We start from the raw sequence: 23,205 nt of genomic DNA, 5'->3' as shown, positions 1-23,205 counted from the left end.
TGTGCAACCAGAAGAGGTTTAAGGGTGGTGGTAGGCATATTTTAATTAGACAGAGGTGACCTTTGGCATATTTCCCAGAATGTCAAACTATTCCTTGATACATGATAATCAGTGTGGGTTTTGCTGTCCTCAATCTGCTGTGTCAGTAGGTGCCATAGGGTTAAACAGGCTTTAAAGTAGCCACAGCAGGACACGGCTACATCACTTTAATGACTGTAGGGTCAAAAATAAACATGGCTATGTATCTGAATAGAAATATCAGTAGAAAAATAGGGTATTTACACATTCTGCACACCGAAGGCTAAGTGGAAAGTGGATCAATTCTGTTGAGAAGGTACACTGTCCTGTCTGATCTGTTCCAGTGGAGTGTGGATTAAAACAGGTCAGGGTGGGGGGGTCAGCGAAGAAACCTGAGGTCAAAAGTCAGAGGCAAGAAAGAACTCTGCATTCCAACTGACTGCTGCCATGCACACACACACATACAAACACACACACACTTTTCCAATGATATGAAGCATGACTGCTATATCTTTACCAAAAACCGTCTTTTCAAGCAGTAGTAAAAACGCACAACAAATCCAAAAAGGGAATATTACGTACGTAGAATGATGGAAACTACAGCAACAAAATATGTTGTGCGATATTATCATCTGCTGTGACCCGTTATTATGACGATTGCGCATCGGAAAACTATGCATACAGAGTTTTAGGACCAATGTTCTCACTGTTTCTTTGTATGGCACATTGTGTTTCTACACGTGTCTTATTGGTGTGTGCTGCAACACATTCTTAAGAGGGCAAGGCAGGACATGGGGATATTTTTAATCATTGCTTAATAATCTGTTCGGTTATTGTATTCACATTCATGGGCCGACTGGATAGGACACAATCACACATGAAACCCGCCCAGAGATCTTGTCATTAGAAAATGAAAAAAGTTCAGAGATTTGGAGGCAGTACATGCAAGGGGATTGAAAATGTAACCACCATATCATCAAACTGAAGAAGTACTTGGTTTTCATATTTAACGCATTTAACTTTATGTTTTTATAATGATGCTCATTCAATTCTAATCGTTGTTCTCTTCTTGTTCATAGAGCACCTCTGCCCTTCCTGAGACGGAAAAAGCTGGTGAGTCCTTGCTTTTTTATTCATTCTTGTGTCTTTAGTCTACTCACAGATTTCAACACTCAAATACTAGTGTTAAGTTGCGTATCGATAGATTTCTATTTCACTATTTTGTCACATGTTTTTGGTAAAAGTGCTCTGGTCAGGTCTTGTCTGTTGCGTTGTGAAGAGATTCAGACGTACACTTTCTGATTGATAGCCTTGTCCGGTGTTCACATTAAGAGCCAAGGAAGGAAGAAGGGGAGGGAGGGAGGAGTTGTATGGGGGAGGACAGGCTCTGGTTCTATCAGACACGGGATCCAAGTTTAGATAAGAACCTAGACTCATCTTGAAAACCATCAAGCTAGTCGCCCTTTCGAAGATAAGAGCCAGACTGGATGTCGTGTCTGATGCCCAAAACTCTTGACCTGTATTTATTTACCTTTTGGCCTCATCTTGAACTTACCTTTTCTTGAGATGTTCCAGTGATCAAAAGAATATTCTTATATCGAAAACGACTACGAATTTGTACTAAAATGTGTCCATCCAAATACACACATGCTTTTGTGACTTGACTTGGGTATCGTTTGTCAGCTTACAGTTATAAATCTTCCACCTGACATCCTTCTGATAAATAGCAATTGACTGTGAGAACACACCCACTGTGTAGAGACTGGCCCCGCTTTATTGGCTGCGACCTCTCGGTCAGCTGTCTGCCGATAATGCACAGGGTCATCAGGAAGCTATGGATGGACAGAGCTACTTTCAGACAGTCAGCAGGGGAGCAGTCTTCATTAAACACCCCCCCGTGTCGTCAGTCCACTGGTAAACAATACCAGAGAGGTGGTTCGACGTGGAGACGAGGCATTCATCTCCCCCCCCTCTCTCAAATCCTGCTGGGAGTCCTCACTCACTCTCGCTCTGTCTCTCACTCTAATTACCGCCTCTTGCTGAAAACATGTCATAGGAAATGTGCAGAAGCTGTCAGTTATTATTGTGTGTGTGTGTGTGTGTGTGTGTGTGTGTGTGTGTGTGTGTGTGTGTGTGTGTGTGTGTGTGTGCGCGCATCTTTGAGCACTACCTTTTGGCCTACTCTAAACTTTTTTAACAAGCATGCTAAAGCTTGCAAAAAACGCACTGCGCCTACTTCAAAGAACTCAAATGTTCATGGTCATTTTTCTTCATTTAAATCAGTCTGACTTCCTGTAAGCAAGTTATGTAACCTTCGTCTCTGGGCCTGTGTGATGGAACCCAGGACTCTGGATGGTGGTGGGGGGGGGGGGGGGGGGGGGGGGGGGGTTAGTACGATTGGGAGTTGGCTGACTTTTGGGGGACTTGATGAAGTACAAAGCCCAGTGTTCATTGAGACACTTCAAAGCCCCCTCTGTATCTCCAACATGTAAGCCCCTGGGAATGACACATTTGTTGCAGTGTTACATCACACACCATGCCCTTAAGGCTCCTGCTGCTCTGCCATGAAAGACTGCTCATTCATGGTTAATTTTGCTATCTCTGTGACAACGGAAGCACACCAGTGATCAACAAGAAGTATCCACAGCCGATGCTCTGTAATGGCTCAGTTGATGACCTCCCTGCGGCGCTGGGTGTACCTTGGTGAGTGGTCAGTGTCACAGCTTTCCTGTGCACGAAGAGGATGTGTCTACATTCAGTTACAACTGACAACCTGTTGTTTAGAAGTGTTTTTATGGAGCTCCTGTGACGCAGCCTAAGCCCCACGAGGCCTGCAGCGTGCTCATGCACTGGAATGGCAATGACATAACTGATTCCATACTTCATAGCATCTGGAGATGATTAGGACCGTCATGCATCAAGTTTGCATGACGATCTTTATCATCGGTTGGGCATGGTCGAGGAGATGATGCATGTAATGTGCTGGGTGAGTTGATACACATGTACGATATTGAAATCCAACTTAAGTAGTTGGTTTGACAGATTTAAAAAGCGTATATTTACACTGTATGATGGTATAGGCTGATGTAAACATGATTATAGATATGTTCCAATGAACTCCTTAGAAGCTAGGCGTCTCAATGTCACCATTCTCAAGTCTATTGTGGAAAACTCATGGCTGTTCATATTGAGGAAACTGATGGACAATAGAGAGGTCCATAAAGCAAAAGAGAAAACTACAAATGTCTTATTTTCTTCTTTGTTTCATACAATAAGAAAGGTTTGAGAAAGAAAAGTTATTGAGCTTTCAAATGATGTCTTAAGCTTGAACATACTAAATGTGGTAAACGTGTAGGCAGATTTATATGGAGGTAATTAGTGTTTCACTAATTACATGTCTTGAAATCAGTCAGTGCTTATCTTCAGAGGCAGCTTGTTTAGCTCTGTGACCTCACATCCTCTCATCCTGGACGTTGACAGGTTTACCTTGTGTGTGAGAAAGAGAGAGGACAGATTAGGAGAAAAGATAGGAAACGTGTTCATATTCAATTGTAATGCTTTACTCTGTGGTGGATACAAATACAGGAGAGACTCAATACATGACATTGAGACATTTCACATCGATTTATTATTGATTGAATTTCGGTTGTCCTACCAAACAAGCCAAACACTTGACCCTGTTGGTTCACCTCTACTTCTGATGCGGGAGGTGGATGATAGGAACAGCAACCTAAAAGGTTGGTGTAGGCATACAACCACAAGTTTGTAATTCTAGTTCAACTTTACACGGCCAACTGTGTATTAATAAAAAATTATTGACATGGTCTTCAGTTGTCAAATGTCATAAACACTTATAAATAAATGCTGCAATGTTGTTTGGCTTAGTGATATACAATCATTATTGATTACAGATTATTTACCTGAACTGTTCAAATGATACTGGTTTTGCTGAAGCTACAAGAAGCAATTGACATCAAAAGATTACTTTCTCAACTCGCAACAGAAAAATGTGTGAAACTGAAGGTGTAACTCTCTCTTGTGTGTATCTTTCTAGTTCTCTCTCTGCCACCAGTGTTGGAGCTTGTTAACAGCTCACAGCGATTCCTGGTTCTAAAATGGTATATGGTTTTTTCTCCCTGATTGTGGCTGAGGTTAGAGGCACCAGGCTGCGCCTTCCTGATCTAAATATAAAGCAGTGGGAATACATGAACAGAACACAATGATGGACTTCCAACCAGCAGCAGTTTTCAGTCCTGACCTTTTACCTGGACTCTTGGCCTCATAGTCTACAGTACTAGCCTAGAATGTAGGTGGAGGAAAAGAAAACTGAGGAAAAAGGAAGTGGTTTAGCACCCTCAGAGGGGTACTGTATGGGAGGCGTACTCCGAGACTAGGTATTTGGTGGTTCCTGGGAACAAGTTGTCTCATCATTTCTGTCTGTCTGGCTCTCCTTTTTTGTTTCCTTCTCTCTTTTATCCCTCATTTCCCTTCTACTCACTGCCTTTCCCTTCTTGGAAGTCCAGTGACAAGGTTGTGTTACTGGTATTTAAAGCTGATGCTAAATGCAGCTGTGTTTTTACTGTTCACATACACAAAGTGACGTGTGGCCTGGGTGTTGACCTCTGGATATCCCAGTTTTTGTCATCGTATTATTACACACTTTGAAAGGTCCCTTTGTTGGTGCATCAGCTTGACCATTACTCATCTTTTAAATAACCAGAAAACAATTCAAATCTGTGTCCCCAAAGGAAATATATAATTTAAAATGACTTTAAATGTCAACATTTTGGAAATACAAGCTGTGCTTAGTTTGTTTGATTGTTATACAAACAGAAATGTAGAAAACACAACTATGGTGCTAGCCAGGCCAGCTGTTTTGCCTGGCTCCAGTCGATGCTAAGCCAAGATAATCATCCTTTCAACATTTGGCTTGCAGACATGAGAGTGCTCTTAATCTTCTCATCTTACTCTAAGAGTATTTCCTTAAATGTCAAACTGAATGTTTAATGAAGAATGTTGGATATATACTTGATTACCAGGGTAAACAACAAACAGTCTTTTCAGCAACAGATGGTGTCTGAGATTCCTGTTTATCCAGACATCTTGTGATCGAGCTTTTTGCTTTATCAATCCTCTTAGTGGGCCTATTTCCACACCAATTTCCACTTCATTTAGAGACTGTCACAGATCAATTCATTTCAGCATTCATACTAAAAGACTTGCTTTCCTAAGTTGTGACCTGCGCTCCTTTCTCCTTGTTTATACCCTGCAGCAACATGCCCTTTGAGGACATTGCTCTCATCTGAGAAGGTTCTTTGACAGATCTAATGAAGGTCCCTTTGCACAGAGCCAAGTCAATAAAGCTCATGACTGGTGTAACAGTAGTTCCTGTTAGTTGCTCTTTGATTTAATCTGGTTTATCCCACCTTTTTGCAACCCCTCCATACACAGTACAGGAGTCGCTGCGATTGTGCAAGGTCACATTCCTAGCCCCCCCCCCCCTCCTCAGTCTATGCCAGCATCAACACCTCCCCCCAAACAGCCCCTCCTCTCCTGTCCCATTTGACACACTCTCTCCCTCACTTCCTGTGTGGAGAGTTCATTTAATTTACCTTTCACACTTCCAACTGAATATGAAGTTGTTGCCCTTAGAAAATCGTTATACTTTTATAATGCTTGATGCCACATATTGATAAACAGATGCTGTTGAGATTACTTTTCGACTGATGCTGCAATGATGACATAATTCACGATTATTCTTGAATCATTTTTCTCAATTAATTGGAACATATATTATAATGATCATAGTTTGATCTGTACCATGCAAATACTTTTTTCGTAAACTTGTAGAATTTGTATCCGGGACATCATTAAAGCACATCAATACTTTCAAAAGGATATTTTGACACATACAAATATTGCAACTCAATTTGGTTATTGCACTGGTCCGTATAGCAATTTCAATTAATTTGTAATTTATTAAAGCCCCATTTAGAATTACACAAAGTTTGAAATAGTAAGAGTTTTGACAGAGTGTTTTGTCGTGGGCTTCTTTTGTGTCACACTTAATTTCCATCATCTCAGCAATTGATTTGAGTCCAAACTCAGAAACCTCTTTGCTTCTTTATAATTGTTGAGACCTATATTTGGGGGAATCCATCTTCCTAGCTATGTTACTCTTAACAGGAAGCCACTGCATGAAGGGGAATTTACAACAGGAAGTCAGCTTTCTGAACTCCCAGTTACAACAACAAAAGTCCCCAATACCAAAGAAAGCAGCCTTTAAATGGCTTGCGTCATTATTCTTACTTTAGCTTTATTTTTCTACAGATTGGAATGCGTTTAATCCCCCACTGTGAATGAAAACCATGTAGTACCTTTTATAGATGGAATAAGCCACCATGTGTTTCCTTTGTATACAAGACATCTTCAATGAGTAACTGCATGGATTATTGATTTGTTTTGTCCTTTAGATCCAGGTGCTGTTTTGCAAGGGTTTTTACAATATAAATGGGAAACCTCAAATATATATTTAATTTCTCTTGAGCTACTACTGGGTTTTCTGGGGTTTTGCTTACTGGGCTTTCAATGTGCTGCTTTATTGCTATTAAACTTCAAATTCTATTCAATTTATTTACAATACAAACACTTAAAACAAATATGTAATGCCATTTTTTGCATGTTAACTACAGTATAGGGACGCTTCGGAAAGCATTTTGTTTTGGTTATCGGCACACCATTATAAATCATGTGGCCTGTACATATATTAATACATGTAGGTTTTCTTTAAATTGTTGTTCAGTGTTATTTGTTACATAAAAAGCCTTCCCTGAGTAGATTAGCATTCCAAACTACAGGGATAAATGTGTCTGGAGCTTACCAAGCAAACAAGGAATGCTTTTTTTTCTGCACAGGTTTCTCCTTTCTCTTGTGATTTCCATTTTACAGTTTAATTTTTTTGTTTATTACCGACCTGAACTAATGCTTCCTCTGAAATGAACTGGTAAGTACTTTAATCTGTAAACAAGGGACTGTAAATCTCCCAGTGTTGACGGTGTGAGATGCCCACGCCGTCCCCAGACTAACTAATCAGTCCTGGCTCAGCAGGCTCTGGTTTATACCCCTCGTCTGCGTGCTGGGCGAGCGATTGTCTACATTACAACATGCAAGAGATGTGGATTGTTTGGATAAGCTATATATAGTCACTATTGTGTTTTGATATTTTGAGATGTCTGGTTGTCTGACATCTTATTGTAAGCATTGTGTTTGGTTCTTGATCTACCTGGCACACTTATGAAGGTATTAGACTGTCAGGATGGAGTAATGTTAAAGTAGGGCAGTGAGGGAGTTTAGGTTTGATAGTATAGAGTAAGACTTCAAGCAGATGGTCACATCAAAGAGATTCCCACACAAATACAGACAAACTCAGGCACACACACATACATGCTTCAGCATACCGACACATTTTTGGCCGTGCTGTAAAGACGTATTTGTTTTTCGCAGACATTTTGATAAGATTCTCACATACCGTTTATATACATTGTTGGAAGTTCTCCCAGAAACAACCCACCTGCCGTCATATTTCACCTCCTCTATCTTCATTTCTAGGTCAGTGTGTTTTGGCAGCTCACTCTCTCCAGCCTCTGTTTTGTGGAGTTTGATGTAGGTACACACTCCTGTCACGTTGCACCTTTGTTTGGCCAGACTTTCCTTCCTGAGGTATGAGAACTCCATTGTTTTTCCCTCTCCCCCCGTTCTCCACCCTTCAGGACATTTTCCCTCATATCCAAGTTACAGTCTGTGTTGTGCCCCCTTATCACAGGTACACCAGACAGTGAGAGGGAAAGTACACTGATATGTTGTTGTGATACGAAGACTGACCCAGATGCTTGCGTGTCTTGAAATACGCACATACTCACGGATGCATAAAACACATAATCTGATTCAGATGTCATGCGAGTAGAACAGGTGTGAAAGAGGATACTAAAAATGTGATACCTTTTTGGGCTGTTTGTTTTTCTGTATCCCATCTTGATCCCCATTTACAACCTTTTTAAAGAGGCGATTCCACCATTGAAGAAGCGCAGACGACAGGGTGGTGAAAAAGCAAAGACGCAGGAATCTAATCCTTATCAGTCTCAGCCAACCTCAGGAGGCCATAGAGTCAATTGGCCGCGATGAGCACAATGCTATCAGCAGGGTGCAATAAGCCAATGCTGGGTACATTACCTTCACTTGCTGGAGCAATTAGCACGACTGGTTGACTTTCTCAAGTGTGAGCTTAGTGTGGAATGTAATGAAGGGCAATCTGAACAGCTCATACGGCTCACTGCTACACGCACATACTGTATGAACGCACAGTCGCACACACATAGAGTATTTTTAAATTCTGTAAATTCTGGCTACTTCATTGCACAAAATAAAACATTACCCTGTCAGCTAATTATTTTGGACTTAAAAAATGCATTTTGTGATACTGGAACTGTTGTTTGGTGAAAACAAAACGTGTGTCTCCTCTTGATTGTACCAAATATTGACTTGAATCAAAGCTAAGAAATCGTCTCACCGTTTATAAAACGTCTTTGTTATAATGTAAGATGTATTCATGTGTATTAGAGCAAATGATGTTATCTCTCAGTCTAGATATTGAAGTGGCTGTTTTGTACACAGTAAGTAGCCAATGACTAAGCTTCTTCGTAGACCCTAGGGAGCTGGGCTTGCTTAATAGAGGCCAAATCAGCATAATCCGATCACAGCAGCAGTCTAAGTAGTGGATTCCATCGAGTTGTTTTTGTCCTCCTCAGTAGCTTATGTTTTTTTACATAAGGTTTACAGGACAAGATTTCTAGATAATTAATGGCATTTTTTTGTGTTTGTGAGCCTGTGTTTGAAAGTGTGCACTGAATACTCTATTCCTACCACAATGTATTTACAGTAAGAAGAGTCGGACCCTTTACCATGGCTGATTGGATGAGGAAAGGGATTATTGTCTGTGGGGAATAACTGAGAGGATTCTGTGGTGCTGGAGGAACCAGTGAGAGCACAGTTTAAAACCCCAGCTCAGTTTCCTTTTGGGACATATCTCTATCGGGCAGGGCCATATTGATGTTATATCGTGATAGGAGACAAGATATTTTATTAGATTTCTGATATTTGAATACTGATGAGTGTCTTTTCCTGGTTTGAAGCCTGCATTACAGTACAGTGATGTTATTTTCAGAATTTGCCAGACTTTTTAAGCTGTTCTATTATATGCCTTTACCCACTATTTTAAACCACGTAACTATTATATATATAAAAAATCCACACGTAAATATTTTCTGAAAGCATCAGTAGTCCAGTCTGCAATAGAGTTATTGATTTATTAGATTATAAATATTGTGATATTTTATTTTCTCTCCCAGCTTTACACCCCAAAATGTTTTGAACACCAACAGTTTCTGGAAACCACCCAGTGATCCTGCAGCTCTTTCTGGGTGACTCAAACGTGATTTAGCATTCGTAATCATCACTTCCTGTCTTTTGGTTCGACTTCTGTGTTGTCTTTAGCTGCTGCAAGGACAAGTGAATCTTTATAATAAGAGGCTGCCTGGGCAACGGGTTATGTGACTGGCATTGATGCACTCTGTCTAGACAGGGAAGGGCAGGTGTAAACAGAGGAGATGAGAGGAGGAAGGTGACAGAGGAAAGAGACAGAAAAAGATGCAGGATTAAAAAATAAATTAAAAAAAAGACGAGGAGAGAGAGATGAAGATGGAAGTCGTGACTATAAACCGCTTAGATATTCACAGAGAGTGCTGGAGTTCGTGTCAGAAAGCACTTACTCACGCTTACACACATATATACTCACACATACACACGCGCACACACAGGCAGAATAGAATATGAGAGCATTGCAGCACAAGCTGGATGAGCACCAGCAGCTACCGCACTGATGCTACTGCAGCAGACGGGAGTGTTCAGTCCAGACTGGAAGACAGAGGGAGAAAGAGAAGGAGGCAGAACCTAGACCACTACAGATGATAGACAGTTAGATGGAGAAACTAGTCAGGTTATGATTGAATGCTTTAACCGAGCTTTAAAACAAATAGGAGCTGTGTGATTGACAGGACAGGAACGCTAAATAATCGATCTGATCCGGAGCAGGTGTAGGGACAAGGTCTGACGTAGATACATTTGGGTGGATGCTAAACGGCATGTCTCGCTCTATGAGGCTGCTGCTGCTGCAGAGGTCCTTCAGTGACCACATAAAGTCCTCCACCTTTAAAGCCATAGATAAACTCGGCAAGCCTACTCGAGAGAGTCATCAAGCAGGTGAGTGCGACTGACTGACACCGGTGTATGTCTGCACAGAACATGTTTGTTTGACTCTGATTTGTATGTGAATGTGTGATTTTATTCCACTTCCCTCAGTTGTAGTTTAGTCCATGCATGTGGAGTTTAAGATTCAGAACAGGGCGGGGAAACTGCATTGTCATTGTATTAGAAAGCAAAAGGCAGCTGCAACAGTGATTCCAACAAATAAGATCAGTATTTAGTTTGTCTTGGATGTGATGGGATGCTGCAACCAAGCAATAGGCGAAATAGGCAATAACTAGTTCCGATGTTTCTTTTTTTTAAGAGGATAATTGTCAGGTTTGGGTCATACTTTGGTTTTCCTGTGCTTTATGTGCTGTCAGGTATTTTAGTACCAGTAAATGTGCATGTATATGCATATAAGACTTCTTTCTTACCTGCCTCTGCCACAGAGGCTTGTAAACTAGGTTCTGCCCATGTATAACTGATGAGCTGCCTTTACACTTGCAGGACTGAGTGCATCAGAATAGACGTCCAACTCCTTGGCTATCTTGCTTTTAAATAATACAGATAGCCCTCTATCATACAAGAGCAGCAGCAAAGAAAGTGGATTAACAGTGCTGCACTTATAGGATGGTTGGCCTCAGATGGCCAAGATCAGGCCGCTTCAACGTTTTTTAAAGTCAGGTAAGGCAAGGCAAGTTTATTTATATAGCACTTTTCAACACAAGGCCATTCAAAGTGCTTTACAAAAAATGAAAGACATTAAGAAAATGGCATTTAAAATCAGTCATTAAAAACAAAAGCTAATAAAATAAACATTAAAATAAAAAATACATGGATAAAAGTTACAGTGCAGTCTAAGATATGAATAGTTCAATTAAAAGCAGCGACAAAAAGAAAAGTCTTTAGTCTGGATTAGTCAGGTGAGATAATTTTTAAAGTTCACAGTTGACATGATGTTCGCTGCATTATGTTTGATAACTCAGCAACTTCCAAGTTAGAACAGGTGCTGGTGAGCTTCTTGTTAAAAGTCGTCAGATCATTTTCCCATTGAAAATAGAGGTCAGGGCCCTGTGACCTAACCTCTCTCTTGAAGTACAGAGCACCAGGTGATAAATATCCAGCAGGATGTTTCAGGCCGTTGCCACATAGCTCCCTGTCCCACATGAAAGAGGCAAAAGTGGAAAAGTGGGTCAAAGAATTATGACAGGATCTAATTACAGCCTCCTGTCACTCATTTATCATCTATTCATGTGTGCTCTTTCTTCCCGATGTAAGGCAGAATGCTGTGGCTTTAACAGGAAATGCTTGTGTAACTTAACCATTATGACTGTGTGTGAATTCTCGCATGTGTGTTCCCAGCCATAAAGTGCAGGAACACAGTGTACTGTATCAGGAGAGAAGTGAGTGTTCTAAGTCTGTGTGCTCGAAACTCAATCATAAAAAGCTTTTAAATCAAATGGTCTGACACTTTAAACAGTTTTCATTTATGATAATACCTACTGTATGTTCATATGCTATATCCAAATAAGCCAATTCAAAACGACTATGTTTTTTAAAAAAAATAAGAAACCTTCTTGGTGACAGAACGGTCTTGAATTGATATTTATTTGGTATAATACATGCAGATGAAAATGTTTGCGGTAGGTGCATTGATTGTTAGCTAATAGCACTCAAGGCTTCCTTTGAAAGACTGCATGTCAGCTCTGTGCAGCATCACACATCCTGAAACCCAATAGCCTTGTTGACATTTTTAAGCATGTTTACAGCTAAAGGGGAAAACACTGAGTTTATCAACTGAGGAAACCCAGCTGTCACTCAAAGTCTTTGTGTACACTGTCTATAGGAGACATCATCACACAGCTCACTGCTCTGTCTGGCTATTGTCCGCACCCTAAATCAACCCCTTTTTAAAGAAGATTCTTCTTTTGGCAGTGATCGCTTTCAAGGGTTGAAACTTTCAGCAGACATTTCTCTGATCCCTTCCTTTAGGCCAGAGGTATGAAATCCCAACAAGACAGTAACAGATACTGCAGCGTTGAGGCTGCACACAAGTATAGACCTTCAGCCTTTTCATCAGCTCGTGGTTAATAGCTGTTTGTTTGTTAAGAAAACATAGATCAAAGTTCTCCCTTGCTACAAATGGTAAAGCCCTAAAGACTTATCTTGTTGAATTATTCATTTAGGTAGGTAAGTTTGAGAAACTGGCTCGAGATACACTTTTTGTTATATTCCATGGAATGCTCTTAACATCCCGATAGCAATGAATATCTTAAGTGCTTTGACAAAAAATCCATAAAAAAATGTCATCTGTAGAAGCTGTAAAAAGCACGACCAATCATTTGAGCCGGTCCAGCTAAAATAACTGGTTGGCCTACCTGCCTGTCAGCCTTCCATCTGTGCACAAACTTATCTCGTGCCCTCATTGGTCATGTGCGCGTTCGAGTGTGTTGGAGGAGGGGCTCTGTGAGGAAGTAACAGATTTTCTCCGGTTGTGTATTTTCAAATTCTAGCACACTCGAGCTGGTTTCTCCGAAATGACCTACCCCACCTTTAATACTGGTAGTTCAACAACCTTAAAAAAAAAGATCACTTAAAGTAGCCTTTTATTTGTCCGAGGTAGGTGTAATATGGACATCTTCGCTCAGGAAAGGCTCAGAAGTAGATACCAGGGTCTGGAATGAGTGGTATGCATTCTGCTCCGTTTAAATTGGTTTTGATCATTTTCAGACAGGTCAAAGGGCATCCTGAATCAGGACAGATAGGAAGAACGGAAGAGGGCAACAAATACATCTGCCTACAAAATATTTCAGTTATTCCATTCATTAAGGGCTCAAATCGTATCTTAAAGTTTAATATCATGATTCTAGTTGACAGAAAATCAGGCTTATCTAAAGCTATAAAGAATACACAATAGTACGTTTTTCTTATAGACACTCAGTGGTCAACATATATACAATGTGATCAACAAAATATGAAATCATATAGAGGGTCTCTGTTTCGCAACAATAACTTTTAGGTCAATGGAACTCATGAGTCAATTACTCAAGAGAAGGAAAAGCAGTAAGAAAGGTTTTGATCAGTCAGAAACAGCACTCAGCAGTAACTGCTCACTGAATTGTGTCAACACCACTCAGCACATGAATTATGCTGACATGTTCTCTTTTCCCCAGCTGACACTTACATATGTGTGCACCATCCTGTCCTTGCACTAAAAGGTTTCACGTGACCAGGATATTGTTTAACAGTCTCTTTAAATGTCATGTATTTACACAATAGTTATATTTATAATCTACTGCCACTCCTTTATGATTACAGTATGATTTAAGCATGGATTGCATCAAGGTAAAGTTATTTCTGATATATGTGTACACCACTGTTGGCTGGTTACTTTAGAGCCATAATTAGTTCAATATACCCATTATAATTCTACCAGCTGATGGTATTGCATAAAGAAACAGAGATCAGTCCATCAATAAAGTGGAGTTATAGGCAATTTAAGTTTAGTGGCTTCCAATGTTTACCTAGTTTAGTTGTTAGTTTTCCAACCAATGACATAGCTACAAAAGATAAGAAAATAATTATGGCTTTCCTTTTTTTGTTTTGCTTTAGCTCAAGGTTGAGGAATTTCAGTTGAGTGTGAACATGCACACAGCTGCTGCATTTCTGTAATATTCACATGTATTGAGTTACTAAGTTTGCACAATGTGTTCCCTTGACAAATATTTTAATACAAGCTCTTAATACATGTTTATCCAGAAATTCATCACCTTATAATTAGAAAAACAAGGCTTTGGGCACAAGCCCAGACCTTTAAGCAGTTCCTTTGTAGTTCATTGTTGGTCCCTGCAGACATCCTTACAGCTCTATCGTGGGCTGTAGGTTCAGTTGGGTTCTCTTAACAGGACATTTATGTTGTTGTGTGGAAGGTGGAGACTTTGAAGTGCAATTATGCATTGTCTGACTTGCTTGTTTGTGAAATTCAGCGTCAGCAACATTTTCTGGTGAGTTTCTGGCCCATCCTCACAAAGTGTTCCTTGTCTCTCAGAATACACTTAGCATGTGGTCGCTGTTGGTCATTTGAAATGTTGTTGCTGCCAAAGTGAATCAGATACTAATTTCAATCACGCTGAAAGTGCAAATAACAGTTTACGTATTCAATCTGGTACTAAATAGTAAACAAAAAGATGTACTGGTTGAGCAATTTCTTCAAATGTTTACAAAAGTCAAGCAGTCTTTCCTTTATGGGGTTTGTGGAACTTTAAAGAGGCCTGCATGTGCACCAAAACCAACTAAAGCCAACAAAAGGGCCCAGACTGTCCTTGTTTGTGTTTAGTCTTAGTGGAGCCTCAATTTAATGCCAAAATGAATACCAAAATTGCATCCAATTCTGAATTACCACACCCCCAGCTACCCTGCTAGATTCAGCTTGGCAAGAAAAGGTTAGATGCTTTTAGACCACAAAATAAATAAATGATCAAGCACCGACAAAAACCTGCCTTATGAAATTGGACCGAAGTGGTTTGGACAAAAATGTCCCTCCATACAACCACCTTACATTTGCATCCATTGAGCCTTGTGTATTCAGAATAGGGTGAATCTGTGGGTCCCAGTATTGTTTGGTGAAGGTTTTTCAACATATCCCTAAGAACTCACTATCACAGCTGGGGGAGATATTACGATCATAAAATACTATTTTGCCTAAACTCACATTAAGTACACTAAATAATGTAACAGTTCTATATTTAGATTTAAGGAAATATATTTGCTATACCTAAGTCCCAGTGTTTGAATGTGAGTGTGTATTAGGGTCTTTGTGCCCCTACTTGTGCATGAATGTGTTATTGTCAAGTGGCAACCAGGCTTTTGTATGGAGCTTAAGGATGGGTCGGTGGGAGGTCCATAGACATGTTCCGGTCTACTCAAGCCATGCCTACTGTTAAACCACACAGATGTCCTGGGCCTATTGTGGCCCTACAGGACTCAACAGGGACCCAGCTGGGCCATTTCACGCCTTGAGGATGCCCAAAGAGGAAGTCAGAAAGGGCACACCACTGTGACATCAGCAGAGATCTCCTCGGATTAAAACGCAGCAGGCAACCATGTAGCAAATTAGCTTCAACAAGATACTTTCACCCTAAGAATGGACACAGCTATTAGAGTTTAATCAGGGATTTAGTTTGAAAACAGGAGAATTCACAACATCTCAACACAAAAGGAAAGTTGATATCTTTAGTTGAGTTAGTTCTGCATATGTTGGAGACAAACTACTTAATTTCAACCTGCCTTGCTTTGCTGTTCGGCTTTAACTCATTATGCTGTTTGTTGAGATGTGGTATACATTTATGGTCTTGGCAACAATTTAAGTGGTTGGGGTTTTCTGCCCCAAAGTGTTTCTTCAACCTGTTTAGATCTTTTTTATTTTATGGTTTTCAAAGGACTTTTGAGTCCCTTTTACGAAATACATTTTCCATCTACATCTTGATATCTACATGAGCAATTGAGACCACAATACTCCGGTTATCTTGGAATTATTCTTGGCGTCTTATGCTGCTTATGATGTTTAATCATATGATCGTCCCAGTGGCTTCAGTGGAGAAAAGCTTGTGACAACCGTTGAACAGCTTGTGATGTTCCACCAACCCTCCGATGGCCCCTCACGTTTCAGTACGCCTTCACATTTAGGTCAGCTGCTCGATTTGTGTCTATAAATAGCACCTCCTTATTATTTTATCAAGGCAGATGAATTGTCTGCCTTTGTGCCAGTATCCCATCCCGGTCATGAGGAAATGAAAAAGTAGGCCAACACTGTTTCCTGTCAGCTCTGTAATAACAGAGATGTTATTCAAGTCCATGTCAGTCTCGAGAGATAAACCTGCAACTCTTGAACAACTTAAAGAGTCATAAAAACAGTATTTGTGTGTGTGAGTGCCAATGATTCAGAGCATACCTAAAAGCATGTGCAGACTCTTTCTCTCTGTAAGCATGTGTATGTTTGCGCTATAAGATTACAGAACAACACGACTAGACATGACTATGGGATACGTGCCAGGGACATTCTGTATTTTCACTCTACCTCATCATCTTTATCTTTACATGTTGTTTTTATATATGTTTTGAATGTTTTGAACTCGGTTCTTGACTTCTAAAAGATGTGAAAGATTTGTCTTGTGGTTCCATTATACTATAGACTTTATACATGTGTCGTTTTATATATATATGTTTAAATTGAGGCGCTATTTGTAAAAATTCTTTAGCCTTTAGCTGTGACATGGATCTTTTTAGGTTTAGTAGCTCATCATGCTTAATGCATTGCACATCTTGTTTGTGTTGGCTTGAAGTTAACTGTTTAACTTGGAAACAGTTGTCCGACAAAACAATTCTAAATTAAGGTTCTCTCACTAGCTACTTCCACAACAAAATACTGTGTTCTACCAATACGGTATTCTGTTTAACATTTGTTTTGTATTAGTTTTTTTTTTTTATCTGTTCGAAATAAAGATGGAAATGAACTGTGTTCATCAGGGTACGAATAATTCATTTAACAGGGAACATTCATTTCCAAAAGCAAAAATTACAGAAACACTGTTGTTTTTAGGTGTAAATTATTAAGGCTATATATCAAGAAGAAAGATTTTTTTTTCAAAAGACAGTGCGAAACCCCACCACCTTTATAAACTGGCCAGCCTTTTAGCTTTCCATGCTTTAATTTGTTTTATGCAACACAAATATTTGAAGTCTCAAGTAGCAATTAAATCATTTTCTAAGACTGTAATTTGGCTCAGCCTGTGTATGAGACATGTGGTGGCTTTAGTCTTATTCATCTTCGCAGAAATGTAATTAGATCTGATTCCTGCAGTAACCACATGCTATATCAACATAATAAATAAGGCTATATGAGCTTTTGATAGATGATATATGTACGATGCAGCTCACCAGCTCAAGATGGCTCGTATTAATGAACCATATTGTCCTCTTCCAGTTTATAAGGTTTGGCAAGGTTATTCTCAGTGGTTGTGCTGCTGTCATGTGACTGGTGGGCACTTAACTTGACATGTTGGTGTGTGAGGGTGAACACTTGAGATATTTATGATTGAATTAGAGTCCTCCAACACTGTTCCTCTTCAGTGATTTAAAGCCCCCTTGTTTCATCCCCTGTGCACTCACAAGGCCACTTGTTTCAAAAACATTGGAATGTTTTGCTAAACCCAGTGACTCGAGCAAGCTCACGCCAAACTTGTTTACTTTGCTTGTTCTTCCACGCTCCCTCTCCTTCAGTTTTTTCCCACTTTCTCTTTTTGACACATGAACTCACTGAATGTGTCTTTTGACTCGATCATAAAACCCCTCTCTATTGATTCAGCAATCTCGGATTTGTTCTGTCCTGTAGTTAAAGTGTGAACCTTGAAGAGATTTTTGATCCAGGGAGCAGCTGTGGAGCATGCAAAATAAAGCGATGTGTGCACATTTTAGCCATGAGATTGTAGCATGACAGAAAATGCAATAATTTCTTCATTTTTTTTTTTTTTTTTTTGTATATTAAAAGAGAGTCGGTAAGATTTATAGTAGACGGAGGAAACGGCTAGACATGAGCATTACGTTCTTATAGTTGCAGCTGACTCCTGAGCAGAATCCTAATCCTAAATTGATTTCGGAGGCTCTGCACCCTAATTATCGCTCAAGTGGGAACTTTTCAGCAAGGCCACAAGTAGCCCACTTGATGCATGCTCTTGACTTCTCATGGTCCCATTCGCTGCCATGCTTTCGCTCTGCAGCTGGAAGGTGATGCGATTGTTCAGCAAAGAACTTGGGCAAACACTCATCTCCCTCTCAGACCCAAACATCCAGATATAACTGAGCTGGAACAGCAAGTCTGCTATTTCAAGGGTCCATTGACATTGTACGGGGATGAGGAGCAGATCCTCGCAGAGCCGACACTCACAGAACTCCTGATTTGGCAAAGCTTTGGATTCCAAAGTGGTTTGCACAAATATTTGCCCACTTTGTGGAATTCACTCCTGCCTCGCCGCCTGAGAATGTCTGATTTCACACCGCAGACTTTCAGGGCCAGCAACTCCTACACCTTTTCTCCCTCCGTCAGCAGAAATGGTGTGAGTGCTGTGATGAGTAAAGCTGCTTCGTTGGCAGAGACAGAGCAGTCTTTATTTACCAGAGTCACTATGTTAATCAATACTACTGATTGCTAGTACTGTGTTGAACATTTTCTGACAATAAGAGAACCAGGAAGGACAAAGCAGCAGTGGAGTGGAGAGAGGATTAGAGAAAATGTGTAAAGAGATTAAATTGGCCCTGCATGATTCAGAAATGTCTATAAACAATAAGGACGTAACTATAATTATGGTTGCTAGAAAAAAACCTCAAGGAAATTACAAAAGGCAGAAAAGGTCTCACATCAAAAACATATTTGGTATTCTGATAAAAAATGATGTGTGCACACAAACAATTATTCATTCATTTGTAACAGGACCTGAAGTGAAAACAAATGTAGTTTCAAGACAAGGAACTAACTTCAAAGTCAAACTCTATGAGTGCTTGGCCATCACCCGTGCACATCCATCCATCCTCACCTGTGACGGAAGATGAGAGGTTCAAGACTCAAAGACTTGTGATGTGATACAAGAGGAAGATGATGGCGTGACGACTCGTCACTGGTCATTAGTTCTGAAGCAGAAACATTCCAGAAGAATCTTTTCCAGATGGGTACTTACAACAAGTTTTAGTGTCCCATTAAAATGGTCTCATCACTGGTGACTTAACGGCCTCTTGGGGTGCCTGATCTCATGGTATGTTGTTTGTTTACTCTCCAGTGGGCTTTCATTTCCTGTGTGTCTGCTGCTTTTTGCAGCTCTAGCAGGTCTCAGTGGGTTAGCAAGCTTTCATTTATTTGGACATATTCAGGGGATTTTGTGCTAATCCTGTTGCTCTTGTTTGTATTTTCGACCATTGAAATGCTCTTGATTGGGAGTATTCTCTTGCTGTATTGGAGCAATTATTCATGTTTGAGTCTTCTGTTTTGGCTGTTTATTGGAACAAGACCAACAGTTAATGCAAATGATTAAAAAAGAGATATCCTTTTGTCCCCCACACCAAAAAAAGCATAATAATTATTTTTCAGTCATTCAAGTTGGTCTTATCATGAATCTGGTAAGGACAAGGAGTACAAATGTATCCCTTTCCATTTAAAATAGTATAGAAAATGTATGATTATTATTATTATTAAGGGAACCACAAATTCTGAGAATTTCAGAACACAAAGAAGGATGCTTTTTAAATTGACAGAGTACTGCGATACTCAGAGATCAGAACAGAAGTCATGATGTTGTCCCAGTGTGTTCAGAAACACACCACACTGATCCTTTTTCGTACATGTCCCTCCAGTCACTAGCACAAGACACCCTTTTATATCATCTTCCAACTGCCCCCTCAGTATCTCACTGACCTGCAAGCTAAATTAAGTCCAGATCTTATCATACAGTATAATGAGACATACATATGTTTTCCCCAAGCACAGAAAAAGTGAAATACCAGACAGCATACTTTACTTGAGGGTGATCTGCCCAGCTGAATCCAAATGTTTATGGAGATTTGATCTTTTACTAAGAATAAACGCCTTTACTTTTGATGCCACTACGAGTCGCTGAAACTGTTGGAAAATCTAACTTGGGCTTGAGTAGAGTATTAATCAAAAGTTAAAATAAATCATCAAATTCATCCAATAGTTTTTTAGGTATTTTTGTCAAAGCAGTGGACCAATTGACCACCTGACAAACTTGCTAAAAAATGGGATGACATTCATTGACTATATCCAAATTTATAAATTACGGTAGGCGATAAAAATGGACGAGGAGAACCAAATAATCTGGGAAGGGGAATAATTGCCAGTGAATTTCCACAACTCAGAATGTATTTCAACTAATGCCACCTCCACCTGTCTGAGCGGCCTTTTGACTCCTTATTTCTCCAAACTATCCTAAATGGCCGCAATTTTTTTTTATGAGGAGGTTGAAAGCCTTTCTGTGTCCTAGAGTGAAGACATCTTTTTTTTCCCATCTCCTTTTACTTTCCATTTTGTATTTGTCATTGTGTAATAGTGAACTTGACAGTTGAGACCACATAACAGAAAAAAAACAGCTCGACTAAATGGACCATTTCGACAGTGACCCTTTAACCTACACTAGTCTCCAGGCACTTGTTAGGTCTGATAAAGAATGTCTGTACATGTAATGGTTATGGGGTTCAATTGTTTTCCCGAAATTCACTTCTGGTACTTTGGCTGTTGCTGTCAAATAGGTTATTTGAATCAAAATTATAAGTATAGTGTGATAATCAACTCAAAATAATTATGTTAGAGGTCTTAAGCTGTGAACTGCAGAAAGAAAAATGCTTTAACTTCTTTTAGGAATGCAATATGGGTGCCTTTGGCCTTCAAAGGCCTTTTCAAAAGAAAACCTTGTGTTACGGCAACATTGTGACCAATCACAAGATGTTTCTCTACTACCATAAATGGCATCAAGTTCATCCAGTGCTGTATAAGTTTCATACATTCAGTTTTTATAGCAACATTTATGTTACTTGAGATGTTTGTTAGTAAATTGAGTGTCTTGTTCCCTGCTCATCCAACGACAAGACCTCCAAGCAGCTTCAACATAATCTGTCTTTAGACTGAGCGGCCACTTAATGTCCCTTTCTCCCTCTGATCGAGAGGTGTTGCCTGTGACCTTTCACCTTGTAGTCACTCAGGGATCGTAACCTCTTTGCCACCATGAATGGGTGAACACAAGGCCACTGGCTGAGTGTTGTCACACTCTGTGTTCAGGCCAAGCTCCACTTTAACTCCTTACAGCTGGTAATAATACAAGCACTGGAGCGCTTAGCATTAGCATGTTGGGTAAGTGACACTTTGACAACTTAATGTCTTTATGTGTGTGTGTGCGTATGTGGTTGAGGTGAGGGTCAGTGGACGCGATGTGTGTCCAGCATTTCTTAGACTTAATACCCTGACAAGCCACAAAGTTGCCAGCTGCTAACTCAAGCCCTTATTTTTCATTAATTGGTAGTAAAACAAAGCAGAATGTCAGTAATGTTCTGAAAAAGGTCTCCTGGTAATGCTATTAAAATTGTTTTTTTTTTACATTCCGTGAGGTGCTGTCGGCTTTCAAGCTTGCGTGCGTCTTTAACTTTCTTATCAGCTTTCATTTGAAACCAAATGAATGGTAGACATGTTGTTTCCCTGTTGGCCTGTCTTTCTGCGGGACAATATAGCTGTCATGTCAACCACTTCAGTAGCCCTAACCAATATGCACGCAATGAAATCCGAGCTAGAAAAAAGCCTTGCTATCTGATGCCTCATGAGCATGACAGTTTAGAGGATCGAGTTCAAAACCTGCGGGTGCATAAAGGAAGAACTCAGAAACCCAGCAGCCTATTCTCTTATTTACTTGTCTTGTGCTTGCCTCATTGCCTTAAAGACGTTAGCACTCAAAGCGAGGTAGCAAAAGGGGTTTTGTCTTGTTTTTTATGGTTGGAAAGGCTGAAATATGTTGTCTTCAGGCAATGACGTGTTGTTATCTCTCTGTAGTCAAACAGTCTGAACACAAGTATAAGAAAGACATTGTTGTCCTCTGAGAAATCATAGCTCATTGTTTGCAATTCTACAAATTAAATAATGAAGTGACAACTTTTGCTTTTAAGTCATTGACAGACTCAGCAAGTCACTTTAGGTTATATATTTTTAACCCATTTCAGTCATGCGAGCAGCCTGCCTAATAGGATGTCATGAGGGCTGGTTGGTACGGACTGAGACATCTCATCAACAAATATATATGCTTCAAATGCAATACGTACAAACCAATGATAGGGCACCCTGGTAGCTTACCTGGTAGAGCAGCTCTATTATCTAGGCAGAGTCTCCTCTTTCTCCAATGCCTTTCCTGTATTTTACAAGCTGTCAATATAAGTAAGACATAACCTTAAAAACTGAATGTTTTAATTGGGATTAAGCTTGAGCTAGCTCCCAGTGAAACTGAGGGTACTTGAACACTATGGTTATCTGGTCCATTGCTTGTCATCACACATATTTCATTCCCATGCATGAATCACTTTAATATGGCCCATTAAACATGTGCTACCCTTATGTTACCCAGAGTGTTTTCTTGCACTGAGGCTTGTGTTTCTCTATTATCCCCATTTTGTAAGCTTCCTGTCCACTCCTTTTCCTTCTTTCTTGGAAAGATGGGAGACTAGTGTTAATTTTGGCAGCTGTTTTTGATTTAGTCTTAGTCTTTAGACGAAAATGGTTATTACTTTTAGTCACATTTTAGTCATTTCTATCCTTCATAGTTTTAGTCTAGTTTTAGTCGACGAAAACTCAAAACGTTTTAGTTTAGTTTTAGTCGACGAAAACTCAAAACGTTTTAGTCTATTTTAGTCGATGAAAAATTACATTTTAGTCAACTTTTAGTCAAAATGTTTTCTCTCTTTAAAACAATTCAGTTAGGCAAATACAGGTTTCTGACATTGGAATCAAGGTGACAGCAGCAAGTGTTGAAATCTGTAAAGCAACATTTCACTTTCTTAACACTTTACTTGTGTAATATCTAGGGATGGGTATCGCTAAGGTTTTCTACAGTATTACTATCTTATCGATACTGCTTATCGATCCGGTACTTTAACGGTATTCTTGTATTTACTTTTTGTTATTTTTTAAAGAGAAAAAATAACAAATTGTTAACTAAATTAATTGCTTTATTTAAATGTGAAATAAATGAAATATATATAATTATGTTAAAATCTTGTACTGTACTTGAGTAAAATGTTGAGGTACTTGTACTTTACTGGAGTATTTAAATGTGTTGCTACTGTGTACTT

The 23,205-nt window shown here is 39.7% G+C and overlaps 1 protein-coding gene across 1 annotated transcript in view; it reads left to right on the top strand.

Annotated features, from left to right (window-relative positions):
• Positions 1 to 23,205, top strand: part of LOC117543396 (rho GTPase-activating protein 7-like) — an 82,465-nt gene that overhangs the window by 19,110 nt on the left and 40,150 nt on the right. The window contains 1 exon segment of the mRNA XM_034211653.1: positions 1,098 to 1,131. Within this exon segment, the coding sequence (XP_034067544.1) occupies positions 1,098 to 1,131 (34 nt within the window).

The sequence above is a fragment of the Gymnodraco acuticeps genome, unplaced genomic scaffold, assembly GCF_902827175.1.
Source record: "Gymnodraco acuticeps unplaced genomic scaffold, fGymAcu1.1, whole genome shotgun sequence".
Taxonomy (NCBI): Eukaryota; Metazoa; Chordata; class Actinopteri; order Perciformes; family Bathydraconidae; genus Gymnodraco; species Gymnodraco acuticeps.
Note: the sequence above shows the minus strand (reverse complement) of the source record. Positions and strands in the feature narration are given on the sequence as shown.